The 14674-nt window shown below is 42.3% G+C and overlaps 1 protein-coding gene across 6 annotated transcripts in view; it reads left to right on the plus strand.

Annotated features, from left to right (window-relative positions):
• STXBP5L (syntaxin binding protein 5L) overlaps positions 1-14674 on the plus strand; it is a 195308-nt gene that overhangs the window by 101032 nt on the left and 79602 nt on the right. For all 6 annotated transcript variants that reach the window (XM_079305321.1, XM_079305323.1, XM_079305324.1 and 3 more), the window contains one exon: positions 3360-3423. In XM_079305321.1, coding sequence (XP_079161447.1) covers positions 3360-3423 — 64 coding nt within the window. The remainder of the gene's footprint in view (positions 1-3359; positions 3424-14674) is intronic.

The following is a 14674-nucleotide window of genomic DNA, read 5'->3' on the forward strand; positions in this document are numbered from 1 at the left end:
ATCTTACAGCATAACCACTCTCTCATTTCCCCAAATGAATATGCACCTAGTAAATTAATACCTGCTGCTTTCAGGAACAACTTCTGATGATGTGCAAAACAACCTAAAGTATCAGTATCTTCTTAGCAAATGCCTGGTTTTAGTTCTGTACAGCTGTCATGGAAATCTTTGCTTCTATTTTTCAATTCTGCAGTGTTTTTTTGGGCTTAATGGTCAACAAAGACTATGAAATGTTGCAAAGTTTTGTATCATAAGCTCATATATTTTTTCTTGCTCTGTTGAAGTTAGCATTCATTTCAGAAATTTTCTACTGAAAATCATGGCTGATAGTTTTTGGATTTAAACTTCTTTTTTTCTTTCTTTTCTTTCTGCTGTGTATTGACTTGGATTTGTTTTTTTTCCTTTTTATGTCTTTTCAGAGCTTTTATTCTCTCAGTCATTCTCAGTTGTACCCTGACTGCTATTTTGGAATGAAAAATTCTCTGCTTAACTATTTCACTTACACCTTATATTCACCTACTGTTTCTTCCTTAGTTTTCCCTATTCTCAGGGAATAGGATCTATTTAGTTCTTATGCAGTTCCCGAAAGCCAGCTTGAAGGAATGCCTATACACAACCATCTGTCATCAATATTAGAGTGCTTTGTTCACAATAGCTTCAAATTTAAACATTAATACAGTTTAGTATTACAGTTCCTCCATCTAAAATGAATTCAAGAGAGAGATGGAGGAGGTTGGAAATTGTATTGTATTAGTCAAGGTTTCCCCTTTCAACCAAGGTTTTAGCACAGAAATTTGAGTTTACACCCTGCAGGAATATATGATAAAAATAAGATGGGTAGTAAAAGACAGGGGGTTTTATACCATTTACATATGAACAACGAGCTTGTGTGACTATGAAAGTATACTTAGCCTAAAGAGTAGAGAACAGCTCATGTAAGTGTTCACTTCTATCCAAAGAGAAATTGATGCATTCTTTGGTGAGCAATGTCATATGTATCCTTCAAAGAAACTGGTTGCATAGATTTGCCTAAACTATTCATCACTTTTAAAATTAATAGGTGCAAAAAGCTGACTAAATGAAATCAATCTTTACCTTAGAAAGACAGTATGCTCTTTTCATTTCTCCCTCCATTTGTGATTTTGCCAATATTCCTGGTCATGTACCAAGACTGGAATTGCCTAGCAACACACTGTGCATCCTGGTTGGTTCAATGGCTTGGGATAGTTGCCCAACCCACTGCGCTTTGTCAGCCTCACTGTGCTTCTGCTCCCATCTTATTTGTCCTCAGCTTTCTGGGAAAACATATCTGATGTTTGCTTGCCTCTGCTCTCTCTTATGTCATCTGCCTATGGTTCTTATCTGGCTAAAAAGTGAAAATTCTTATGCTGTGTCTTCTCATCTTGTTTTTTCCTCTTATTCTCACCCTTCCTTCTTTGCTCAACACTACATAGTCAGCATATACTCCAAACAGACCTAGTTCTTTCCATCAAAATACTCCAACATGTTCAGACAGGTGAATCTATGTCAGAAACATTTGAAACAGCCTAGAATGTCCCAAACTGCCACATGCACTCCCTCAGTACAGATGTACAGGACGTGCTTAGGTCTAAGCGCTGCTTGCAAATAATCTCATCTCACCCCTCAGTTCCCTGTCACTGCCTATCTACCCTGCCTGCTCCAAGGCCGGTGTTCTGCAAATGAAATTTTTATTTCAGTGCAGGTTACTCAGAAACAGAAGCTCAGCCAGAGTGGTCTCCTCTGGTAAGTTGGCTTGGATAGAAATGACAGTCAGATCTCCTGCTATTTGCATCTCTGTAAAAACCTTGCTCATGGGGACCTCATGTAGGAGAATAACATGCTGTATGTTCAGGATGTCTGGGGTAATTTTTCATTATCCTCAGCTCAGAAATAAATATCAGACTAGATCTTTGCCTCTCTGCTTTGACCCAGTTTTGGTGCATGACAAAATAGTTAAAATATTTAAAACATAATGTGGGAACATCTAGAAGCCAGAGAAGAGTGTACACGCTTTTAATGTGTTGGAGCATACTGTTCTGGGAAGGAGCTGCCTATGAAGTTATGAATGAGTCCAAAGTGTTTTAATGTTTGAGTTGTCTGAGAATTTTTGTGTACCATTCCCCCTCTTGATTTGTAGTCTGACCTGTAGAACAGAGGCTGGTTTTGCTACAGTGTAGTATTCAGCCAAAGGAAAGAGGCCATTGTTTTAGGAAAATCCTTTGAGTAGTTTGGCAGGAGAAGCTTGTTTTGGTTGGTTTCTGTAATTCTCTTGCAGATTGCTTTAAATCTTGGAGCCTAAGTTATTTTATGTATGGTTTCCAAATAAATTCTACACTTTATGGGCTCTGCCAACCTCTGCCATTTTTATTTTTCCTGATGACCTTCAGTGAACCAAGACCAGTCATGCATGTTCAGATCCTAAGCTGAACTCCAAGGGACATGTACTCTGACCCCAGAACCTAGATGGGAGAAAAGTCCTCTTCTATGCAGGCATTCAGCGTGGATTGCTGTTTGTCTTCTTGCTCTCTATGACTGCCAGGACCTGAAGATCAGGTTAGAAAAGATGATGGATGAAAAGTCTCCATCTATCAAATCAGTTTCCTATGATTTGCATTTGCTGTCAGGTGCTGAACATGAGTAACTTCAGTCCTGAGTTGCATAGATGCAGTTGATACATGTTGCAGAAAGGGAGATAATGTCATGAATTGTAATTAATCTCTATATAGGCTTACAAAAGGATGGGTATTGTGGCTGAGGACCCTCACTGAACATGCATTGTGGGTGTAACTGTGTTGATTTGAAGATAAGACTTTACAGATCAGAGGCAAGATGTTCCATTTCTGAAACCCCTCTGCCGTAATGCTTCCTGACAGGGCAGTGTGGGTGAGGTTACTGAAACCGTGTCTTTAGTGAGATTGGAACTTGGTGAGTCATGATATCAGTATCTGAGATGAATCCAGTGAAGACTTTGTAAATCCTTGGCAAATTAGCCTTCAAATAGAACAAGTAAGGAGGGAAGGTCACAAAGAGATGGAGTAGAGAATAGAAAAGGCAAAAAAGCTGTAAGAATGAGAGAAAGGAGAAATTAGTGTAATAGGAAAAATAGTGAGATTTTAAAAAATGAAGGAAGGATTCATTAAAAAAAGAGAATCTTTCTATAATGGCAGAAAGGAAATAGAGGAGAATATTAAAAGGTACCTATAACTTTACCCTCTTAAAGCTTTTTACAATTATTTTAAACTCTTGGAGGTACGTGTTAGCACACCTAGAAACTGAGGTATCTAGCTCTTCTTACAACAAAAAACATTCACAGGTTTTAATTGATTTTTGTCTTGCAGATCCACCAAGACTCATCCTGGCCCAGTTGTACATTTAAGTGACAGCCCAAGAGATGAGGGAAAAGTGAGTACAACCAATGATATAAAATTTTGCAGCATTTCATAGCCTTGATTTGCCTTGCTACTCTTCCCTTTTGCTTACTCACTAATTTTGTCATCTGCTTTCTTTCTATGTGTGCAAGTCAATAACTATTTTACTGTTCTTATGAAAAAAATTATCTTTGTACAAATTTAATGAGTAAACATTTTGTGATACAGATAGCATACTGTACTTTGAAATGCATAGCCTTCTAAATTGTTCCCGTTTAGAAAAGCTTGACTTTGTATGAATAAGATTTGACTAAAATACGTATGTACTTGGATAAACATGTTCCTATGCCAATTTTAGTAAGTTCTTATAAGATAGAAAATCTTTTCTTATATAAGCATTATCATGCTAATAACCCAGGTTTGGAACTTGCTGCTGTTTGTCATTTTCAACTCTGTTCACTGTCCACAAGTGGAAGCCAAAATATAGTCAGCACATTAGGGGTGTGATTGATAACCACCAGGAGGCACAATCAGAGTTAGCTTTATTTATATGGTATCTTTTCAAAGATGGAATATGGTTGACAGGATTTTGGTTCTATTACAACTTTTTTTCTAATATGTTGCTATTGGAGCATTTTGTCTGTGTGGAAAGGGTATTTAACTCTCTCATTGATTTTGATTATTTTTAGTATTTGCATTTCAGTGTGTATTTATAAAGTACTGCGTCTTCCAAACAGAGTATCTCTTTGACAGTATGCCTCACATAGCAACAGCTAATAATTGTTAGAAACTAGTAGCAGTTTGAATTTCTGATACTGATATGGGGGATATTATGTAGAAATTATGGGTACCTAGAAAAATCACAGATTACTATATTTGATTTTCATTTACATCACTTGTCCTTGGCCCCATATTGTGAGGTGAACTACATGCAAGTGGTTTAGCTGTGAACCAACCCTCAACAACTTCAATGGCATCTCTAAGCCTTTCTGTAAGAATCATAATAGGTCTAGCAATTTAGAATACTATCAAATAAAGTAATTAAACATTATGAAGTGTAGTATCGTAGCCTCAAATAAGAAGCCATTGAGAAATGCAGTTTAATTATCTATGGCAAAATACCTGGTGAGAATAAAGGCTTATTGATGAGGTATCATTCTTATTTGCTGGACACAACAGAAGTTCCTGATGAGCTACCTAAGGCACACAGTGTAGGAAAAACGGTACTAAAAGAAAAAATGGTCTTGTCAGTGAAGATTTTTTACAGGAATGCCATGCACTGTGTCCAAACAGAAACCTAAAAATATTTTTCAGCAGAATGAAAAGAAATGAAAAGGACCCAGGCAAGGCACTTAAAAGACAACTAGCTTGGGAACAAAAGTGCTTGTTGCTCAGAGAGTACATGGGAGATAGCTGGGCACTGATGAGGTACTAGCATTTGAAGAACAACAGCAAATTCAGACAGCTGCCTATGAAAAAAAAAACACTGAAAATTTATAGAGAAAAGTAGTAGAACATTTAAGGTATACTAAAACCATCCCAAAGCAACTGTTTATATCATTGATAGGTTGAGAGTGGTGTAAAGAATGAATTGGTGCTAACAAAATACTTGTAGTTTTGCAGAATGTGTAATTGACGGTGTTTACAGGAAGATTTCAGTAAAAGGTACACACAGATGTAAGAGAAGATCCAAGCATTAAATCAAAAGACATAGTTCTAAATTAAAAACATCAACAATAGAGAAATAAATTAAACTGCATTTTTCAACTAAGTTTCATTAAACTTCAGTTGAAAGAATGCAGCATAAATCAATCATTTTTCAGATTGAGGGAAAAAAAATAGGAAAAAAGTAGCTCCTGGGACTTTTACTTTTCAACATAGTCATAAATAACCTAGAAAATAGAGTAAGCTATGATGTAGCCTGGTTTGCTGGACTTTAGGAGGCTGAGAAACTCAGCAGTAAAATGGCAGGTTAAATACTGTCTTTTTAAGTATATTCAGCATAAATGATAAGAAGTTATACATGTAGGGCAAAATATTTCTGACTGGACATATAAAACCATGGGTGTGAGCTGATGGTTACTGTTTGGTATCAAGAGCTTTGAGTAACAACTGGTAGTTAAATGGAAATGTCAGCTCAATGCTCTGTAGTGAACAATAAATAAAATAAAAATTACGCATTATGCAGAGGAGAATAAAGAACAAAACAAAGTTATTAAAGAAATGCATTCTTGACCTGCCTGCTGAATCCTGAGTATAGTACTTGTCCTTCTATGTCTAAAATGAACATGATGATAAAAGAAATTCAGAGACAGGACAAGGTCTTCTGTATGAGAGACAACTTAGTGAGACAGGAAAAATTCACTATGGAAAAAACCTGATTGTGTTTGAAAATCACAGTTGATATTAAGAGAACGGTAATAGCTCATAGTCTCTTTCAATACAAAAACAAAAAGGATACCAAATGAAATGAACAGATCAGATTCCAAACAAGCCAATTAAGTAGTTTGTCAAATGTGCAATGGGTAGAACATATAAGACTTTTTCAAAATGCTATTGTGTGTGCTGAAAATGTATTGATCACAAAGAAGACTGGAAAAGTTAACACAAAAATCAATGTGGAGGTAACTGAAGAGGTTTGCTGAATTCTAAAAGGTTCGTAAAGATGAGGCTAAACAGAGCCATGTATAGTTGAGGAGATGGCTATACTTGAATGAGAAAATTATTTAGCCTGAGAGAATATGTGAGAGTGTTACAAGTGCTTCTCTTCTTCCCATATTATTTGGTATTTTCTCTTGGCCATTTCAGTACAAGATACTGTCATAGGTAGACTTTATTTTAGCAGAGTTGATCTTAGATAATAGAGCTGTTTGATGGTAGTTCTACATACTTTGCTTATCTACACAGCTCCAAGTTAACCAAAGACCACCAAAATGTATTGGTGGCAGAAGTCAGACTCCACTCATAACTTCATGATAGGTGGCAGATAAAAGTGTTCTTTGCATATGCTTCAGAACTAAATAGTAGTTATAAATCAGTCATAATTATTACTCAATATACAGATATTCTTGTACTCTACAAAAGTACTATTCTACAAGTACTTTGCAAGAGTTCAATGGTATAGCCTTCTCTGGGGCATGACTAAGTTTTTTACTGACCTGGGACTGTTTCACTAAAGTAAGTAAGTATTTCTCCTATGAATACTGAGTAGTTCAGAGTCCTAAAACATAGTCAGACTTTCAAAAACTAGGACAATCGTAAGAGCTCTATTTGAAAGCCAGGGAAGTTTCTGCACTGGCAGTATCTTCACCTTTTTCATTAAGATCCTTTGAATTCCTAAAAGTTACAGTTTATTTCATTGACTGGTGATTGGTTTCCTTGTGCCAAGAGAGTGAATGCAATTCCAGAAGACTTCTGCCATTCAAAACTTTTCCAGAGTGACCTTCAGGCCAACTATCTAGGCAGGCTTTGGAGACAAGTCTCTTTTATGAATCTAATAAGCTGTGGCTGGAAGACAGACTTCAAAGAGAATTTAGGCATTTAATGTGTCACTGAAGAACAATTCAGGGACCAAGTGATTAAGTTATTGAAATATAACTGTGTCTGCCAAATCAATTAATAAGTGTACATTAGAGACAGACTGGAGTGCACAGATATTTTTAAGTGGCAAACAGGATTTTTCTTGCTGACAAAGGAAAAGACATTAACTGCAATGATTTGCAGTTTCTCAGCAAACAGAGAAAGCTTAATAGGAGAAGGTTTAATGTTATTTACAATTAGCTGGTGGGCTAAACTTCGTATCTCTGAGTCTGAGTTCTGAGATCTACTAATACCTAAAGAATCAAGCCTATTTGGCAGGCTTGTTTGTTTGGAATTTTTTCTCCAGCTGTTTTTTCTTACCAGGACAAGGAGGGGGCTTGCTGGTATGCACTGGGATGTATTTAGTTGAATGTAAAAAAGGAATTTCCTCCCATCATCAAAAGCATTTGATGAAGAAAGATTTAAGTCAAAATGCAACACTAGACAAGAAAGATCTTGCCAGGACTTCTCCCTCCAAATTCTGTCCTGTGTTCTGCTTTTTTTGTACCTAATTAAGCATGAGTAATTAAATGAGGTGCCATGAAAAGCAAGATGAATCTTTGGAGTTTTTTCCATCCTTGACTCTTTTTACAAGTACTGTTTTTCTTTGTCTGGGGTTTCCTCTCCAGCTGCATTTATGAATGTTTTGCTTTTTACCTCTATTGCAGAAATAGAGCTTGTCTTATAGATATTCCAAGTGGTCATTATGACTGAGAAGAGTGGGAATGTTTGAGTTTCCTATGGTTCAGACAGGTCAGGATCATATATATCTAGGCAATCATAAATATCCTGGAAATTAGACTAATCCCATTCACCCAAGCTGGAACTGTGACTTTAGAGCTTTACCACAGTGCTAGCGTGTCTGAACAAAAACTGTCTGAACAAAAAGAGAAATTTCCGGCTATGCAGCAAATCTCTTTGCATTTCAGTTTCTTCTCTGAAACTTTGTAACTTGCAATCCTTTAGTGCAGTTGTTTATTAAGCATTTCAGCAATATTTCAGGTGGAATGAGGCCTCTGATAAAAGGTATTTAACCTTTTAGTAATTATCTGGAGCATGATATCTTTGCAAAATAGAGGGATAAAAATCAAAAGACAAGCATGCTCTCACAGGGAGAAAGGCTTATTACAAAAGATAGTCACATACTAAATACTTTTCACTTTTCTGAATATATTTGTACAAAAGCTGAGGTGAAAAGAATATTAGTAGACACAAACTGAACAGTTTGGTACCCAACTGTAATGCACAGGTGCAAGTGCTTGTTATAATAACAGTAAGGAGGGCACTCAGACTCCATAACTAATTAAAATACTATTTACTGGAGTGAATACAAAAAGGAGGATGGGAACCCCAAGCTGTATAGCATTGGATTAATCTCCAATAAGGGCTTGGCACCGTCCTCTGTGAAGAGGCTTGCCAGCATTTTGGTCTTTGTAGATCCAAAAGTTCTTGTTTGTTTTTTTTAAAAAAACCCTTCCGTTTCTACTGTCAAGCAAAAGGATGTTCACATGAGACATACTGCCTTACATTAAGATAAAGGCAAAAAGCTGCTGCTCTTGCCTTTACCAAGTGGGAGAGGCCTACAGGGTCCTTTAGAATTAGAAGCTAATTTACCTTGTGGCCAAAGGGATATGTGTGGCATGATGCACACCTGAAAGGCAGTTGTGTGCAGCACAACAGAGCACAAGCCTTCACCTTCTCAAATGAAAACTGCTATGAGCATACAAATGGCTTTCATTTGGGATTGCTATACCAACAATGCAAGCAGCTGCAGTAAGACCCTACTTTGTTCACTCTCTCAGTGGCAGCCTATTATCTCAGAATACCATATGGCATCCTGAGACAAGTGCAATCCAGTTAGCTGCATGTTTTTTGACTCTGCCACAAAATCCCATATGGAGCTATCCAGAGCAATAATACTAAATATTGTGGGATTTTTCCAGGACAGTTTGAATTTTTTCCAGGAGAATAATTCTTCAGGAGCATAATAATTTATTGTTCATATTCAGGTATTAAATATATTAACTATTAATCATTTCCAGATTAGCTAGAAGATTCCACATAAGGAATATTCTCCTGGCAATAAAAGAATCATATCCAGTAGAACTGAGAGTATTCCCAGGTTCTTTTGTAGCAATATTGATGTATTGGTTATACTTAATTTGGAAAGAAAGCGATGTTTTGCTTGGCAGCCCAACCAAATTTCACTTTTAGGACTGATGCAAGCTAAAGCGAGTGATAGCAAAGATACTTTTAAGGTTTCTACAACTAAAAGATAATCTTGTCATTGTTCTGCATGAATTCTTTATATAGAAACTGACATTATTGCCTGAATTCTGTATGTATCAGTGTCCTGGTTTGAAAGGACAGGTGTCTGCCAGTAAGGGCAGAAGTTTCCCTTTGAAACAGAGACTTTGGTTCCACTCCCCCCCAAGTATTATAATTGTTTGAATCAAGGACTCTGAGGCAGAGATAAGGAGGTGGGAATAACAGCTCGTTTACTAATATATCTAACTGTACAAGCAGAAAACAACAGCAGTTATTAAAATTGCTAACAGAACAGAATAGATAACTCGGTTTCAGTCCCTTTAGATGCAAGCACGCTGTTTCTGTGCTTAATCCCAGCCCGGATCTGCCGAGGGCAGACAGGAACGGAGGCGAGGGCGGGGGGGGGGGGGGGGGGGGGGGGCGGCAGTGGCCACGCCGGACTCGGGTGGGAACAGGCTGGAGCGGCGGCTCCTCACTCACTGTTTGTGTCCGGGTGATCAGCTGTGTCCGCAGAGGCAGGAGGCTGGAACAGGGCATATGCAGGGCAGGTGATCACAGAGGGTCTGGCTCTCCTGTGCTCCGGCCACGTGGGCTGAAGATCCCGGGCGTCCTCCTCCCAGCTCGCGGGAAAAACGAGTCCCCTCCCGGAAACCTCAGAGGCCCCTCCGGGAGCTGTTCCCACCTACTCCTTTTGTCTGGACTTATCAGAGACCCTGGATGTAATCTGGCCAGCTCCATTGGCATGATAATGGGAAAAATTCTTTCAATTGACGCAGTAATAGAAAAGCACTCAACCTCCAACAATCAGCTTACAGATGATTAATAACTGCAATTATCATTGCCAGTTGTATAAAATATTCTATCTACCCTTGGGGTATGCATCGGGTCTCTCCATCCTTTTGCATCACCCACCAAGTGCAACCTGGTCCTTGAGCGAAAACCACCCCACGAACAGGATTGTCTTTGCTGGAAGCAGAGTTCACCCAGACAGTTTTCCCTAACATGCCTCTCAGGTGTACCACTGGAACCTTGTCTCCATCTGGTGCTCGCAAGGGCTCTGATTGGGCAGGGCCTGCTTGGTTAGTGGAACCTCGGGTATTCACTAACCATGTGGCCTTTGGTAGATTGATCTCCCAGTTCTTGAAAGTCCCACCACCAAGTGCCTTTAAGGTGGTTTTAAGCAGACCATTGCACCGTTCGACTTTCCCAGCCGCTGGTGCATGGTAGGGAATATGGTACACCCACTCAATGCCATGTTCTTTAGCCCAGGTGTTTATAAGGTTATTTTTGAAATGAGTCCCATTGTCTGACTCAATTCTCTCAGGGGTGCCATGCCTCCAGAGGACTTGCTTTTCCAGGCCCAGGATGGTGTTCCGGGCAGTGGCATGGAGCACAGGGTAGGTCTCCAACCATCCAGTGGTGGCTTCCACCATGGTCAGCACGTAGCGCTTGCCTTGGTGGGTCTGAGGCAGTGTGATACAGTCAATCTGCCAGGCCTCTCCATACTTATATTTGGACCATCGCCCCCCATACCAGAGGGGCTTCACCCGCTTGGCCTGTTTGATGGCAGCGCACGTGTTACAGTCATGAATAACCTGAGAGATGCTGTCCATGGTTAGATCCACCCCTCGGTCTCGTGCCCACTTATAGGTGGTGTCTCTGCCCTGATGGCCTGAGGCATCGTGGGCCCATTGAGCCAGGAACACTTCTCCCTTGTGTTCCCAATCTAAGTCTATCTTTGAGACCTCTATCTGAGCAGCCTGATGTACCTGCTCATTGTGCCTATGTTCTTCGCTAGCCCGACTCTTGGGAACATGGGCATCCACATGACGGACTTTCACGGGTAGCTTCTCTACCCGAGTGGCAATGTCTTTCCACTCAGCAGCAGCCCAGACTGGTTTTCCTCTACATTGCCCGTCATCCTTTTTCCACCTTTCCAGCCAACCCTACAGAGCACTGGCTACCATCCACGAATCAGTGTAAAGGTAGAGCTTTGGCCATTTCTCTCTCTCAGCAATGTCCAAGGCCAGCTGAACAGCTTTGAGTTCAGCAAGTTGACTCGATCCACCTTCTCCTTCGGTAGCTTGTGCAACCTGTCGTGTGGGGCTCCATACAGCTGCTTTCCACTTCCGGTTCATCCCTACAATGCAGCAGGAACCGTCGGTGAAAAGGGCATAGCGTTTTTCATCTGCTGGCAGCTGGTTGTACGGTGGACCTTCTTCAGCCCGGGTCACTTGCTTCTGCTCCTCTTCATCAGCGAGACCAAAATCTTCACCTTCTGGCCAGTTTGTAATTATCTCCAAAATCCCAGGGCGATTCGGGATGCCAATACGGGCGCGCTGCGTGATGAGGGCAATCCACTTGCTCCATGTGGCGTCAGTGGCGTGGTGAGTAGAGGGAACCTTTCCTTTGAACATCCACCCCAGCACTGGCAATCGGGGTGCTAGGAGAAGCTGTGCTTCTGTGCCAATCACCTCTGAGGCAGCTTGAACTCCCTCATAGGCAGCCAAGATTTCCTTCTCTGTGGGAGTGTAATTGGCTTCAGACCCTTTGTAGCTTCTGCTCCAGAATCCCAGGGGTCGGCCTCAGGTCTCACCAGGCACCTTCTGCCAAAGGCTCCAGGACAGACCATGGTTCCCAGCTGCAGAGTAAAGCACATTCTTTACCTCTGGTCCTGTCCTGACTGGGCCAAGGGCCACTGCATGAGCGATTTCCTGTTTGATCTGGGCAAAGGCTTGCTGTTGTTCGGGGCCCCAGTGAAAATCGTTCTTCTTGCGAGTGACCTGGTAGAGAGGGCTCACAATCTAGCTGTACTCAGGGACGTGCATTCTCCAAAAGCCGATAGCACCTAGAAAAGCTTGTGTCTCCTTCTTGCTTGTTGGTAGAGACATTGCAGTGATCTTATTGATGACCTCAGTGAGGATCTGGCGCCGTCCATCCTGCCACTTCACTCCCAGGAACTGGATCTCTTGGGCAGGTCCTTTGACTTTGCTCTTTTTAATGGCGAAACCGGCTCCCAGCAAAATCTGGATGGTCTTCTCTCCTTTCTCAAATACATCCGTTGCTGTGTTCCCCCACACAATGATGCCATCGATGTATTGCAAATGTTCTGGAGCCTCACCCTTCTCCAGTGCAGCCTGGATCAGTTTGTGGCAGATGGTGGGGCTCTGCTTCCACCCCTGGGGCAGTGGGTTTCAGGTGTACTGCACGCCTCTCCAGGTGAAAGCAAACTGAGGCCTGCACTCTGCTGGCAAAGGAATGGAGAAGAATGCATTGGCAATGTCAATGGTGGCATACCACCTTGCTGCCTTGGACTCCAGCTCATACTGGAGTTCCAGCATGTCCGGCACGGCAACGCTCAGCGGTGGAGTCACTTCATTCAATGCCCGATAGTCCACAGTCAGTCTCCATTCTCCATCAGATTTCTGCACAGGCCAAATAGGACTGTTGAAGAGTGAGTGGCTCTTGCTGACCACCCCTTGGCTTTCTAGATCACGGATCATCTTGTGGATGGGGATCACAGCATCTCAATTTGTCCGGTACTGCCGGCGGTGCACTGTCATGGTGGCAATTGGCACCTGTTGCTCAGTCACTTTCAGGAGTCCTACTGCAGAGGGGTTTTCTGACAGTCCAGGCAAGGTGTTCAACTGCTTAATGCTCTCTGTCTCTACAGTAGCTATTCCAAAAGCCCACCTGAACCCCTTTGGATCTTTGTAGTAGCCGTTCCTGAGGAAGTCTATGCCTAGAATGCACGGTGCCCCTGGGCCAGACACAATTGGATGTTTCTGCCACCCCTTCCCTGTCAGGCTAATCTCAGCTTCCAGCAAAGTGAATTCCTGTGATTCCCCCGTCACCCCAACAATGGAAACAGGTACCTTCCCCACATGTTCTGATGGTATCAGGGTGCATTGTGAACTAGCACAGTATCAACTAGCACTTTATGTTTCTGTGGCTTTGATGTGCCAGGCCATCGCACCCACACTATCCAATAAATCCTGTCATCCCATGCCTCTCCCTGGCTAGAGGCAGGGCCCCTCTAGCCCTGGTTATTATTTCTTTCCTGGGCATACATAGTGGAGGTTCCTTCCTGGGGATTTGACAGATCATCCTCCTTGCTGTAATACCCTGCACCTTGCTTGTGGGAGGTTGAGGCTACCTTCATTTTATTGTGGTTCCCTTGGTTAGCATTTCCCTCCCTGAGCTGACGCACCCGTGCTGCCAGGACAGAAGTGGGTTTCCCATCCCATTTTCCCATGTCTTCCCCATGGTCTCGCAGGAAAAACCACAGGTCAGCTCGTGAGGTGTACCCTCTCTCCCTAGCTGGGGGACGTGAAGCTCTGACTTGGGGGCCTGTGACTCGTACTGGTGCTATGCTGATCTTCCTCACCTCCTCAATTCTCTCCATCATCTCCTCCCTCATATCCCTCATCCTATCTTCGACCTGTTGGAGGTCCCTGGCCACGGCAGAGACATTGGCCTGCATTGGGACATTCATCATGCTCCCAAAATTTCTGAGTTTGTTGGCAACAGAACACACTGTCTCTGGATGGTTATTAGCATTAATCATTGCTATGTAGGTGGTATATTGAGATGGACCCAAGGTTGCCAAATTCCATAACATCTGCCCTGTGCACTTGACCTTGTTACGGTCATTGTCATGCTGTCCATCCCTCCCAAAGAGTACCTCTAATACTGCTGCTTCTCTCAGCTGCTGGATCCCTTCCTCAAGGGTCTTCCAGCGCATCCTACGGTGGTGCTCCTGCATTCTCTCTCTGTGTCCAAACTTCTCTCTCACACTCATTAAAAGCCGGTCCCAGAGGGAAAGGAGGCCTTGTTCCCTTACAAATATCTGGTCCACACCTGAATCCTGGGCCAAGGATCCCAAATTCCTGGCCTCAGTTCCATCCAGTTGTACACCTGTTCCTGTAAGGTCCCAGACCCGGAGTAACCAAGTTGTAAAGGGCTCACGGCCCCGCCGAGCAATGTCTTTACGCAGGTTACAGAGACTATCGTATGAGAGGGACTCGGTGACAATCTCAACCTCTGGCTCCCTTGCTGGTTGTGAGGACCCTCCTTGCTGATCCCCATTATCTAGGTGCCTCGTTTTAATCTTAGATTATCTAGCTGCCACAGGGGCAACTGCTGCTGGCTGTGGCTGTTCCTGTGATCCAGCTGGAACCTGGACAGATACAACATCTACGGGTTCCACTGCAGCATCATCTGACTCTTCCTCTTTAGGCAGGGGGAGGGTTTCTCACCAGCTGGAGAAAAATGCTCCTTCATCATCTGGCTGTGCTCTTTAAACATCTGGTTATGCTCCTTCAACATCTGACTTTTCTTCTTCAACATTTGGCCTATATCCTTCACTAGAGCCCCCACCCACTCTGGGTGGCTCATTTCTGCGGTGGACTGTGGGGCAGGATTAGGCTCTGGGGCAG

This window comes from Erithacus rubecula (assembly GCF_903797595.1).
Source record: "Erithacus rubecula genome assembly, chromosome: 1".
NCBI classification, from domain to species: Eukaryota; Metazoa; Chordata; class Aves; order Passeriformes; family Muscicapidae; genus Erithacus; species Erithacus rubecula.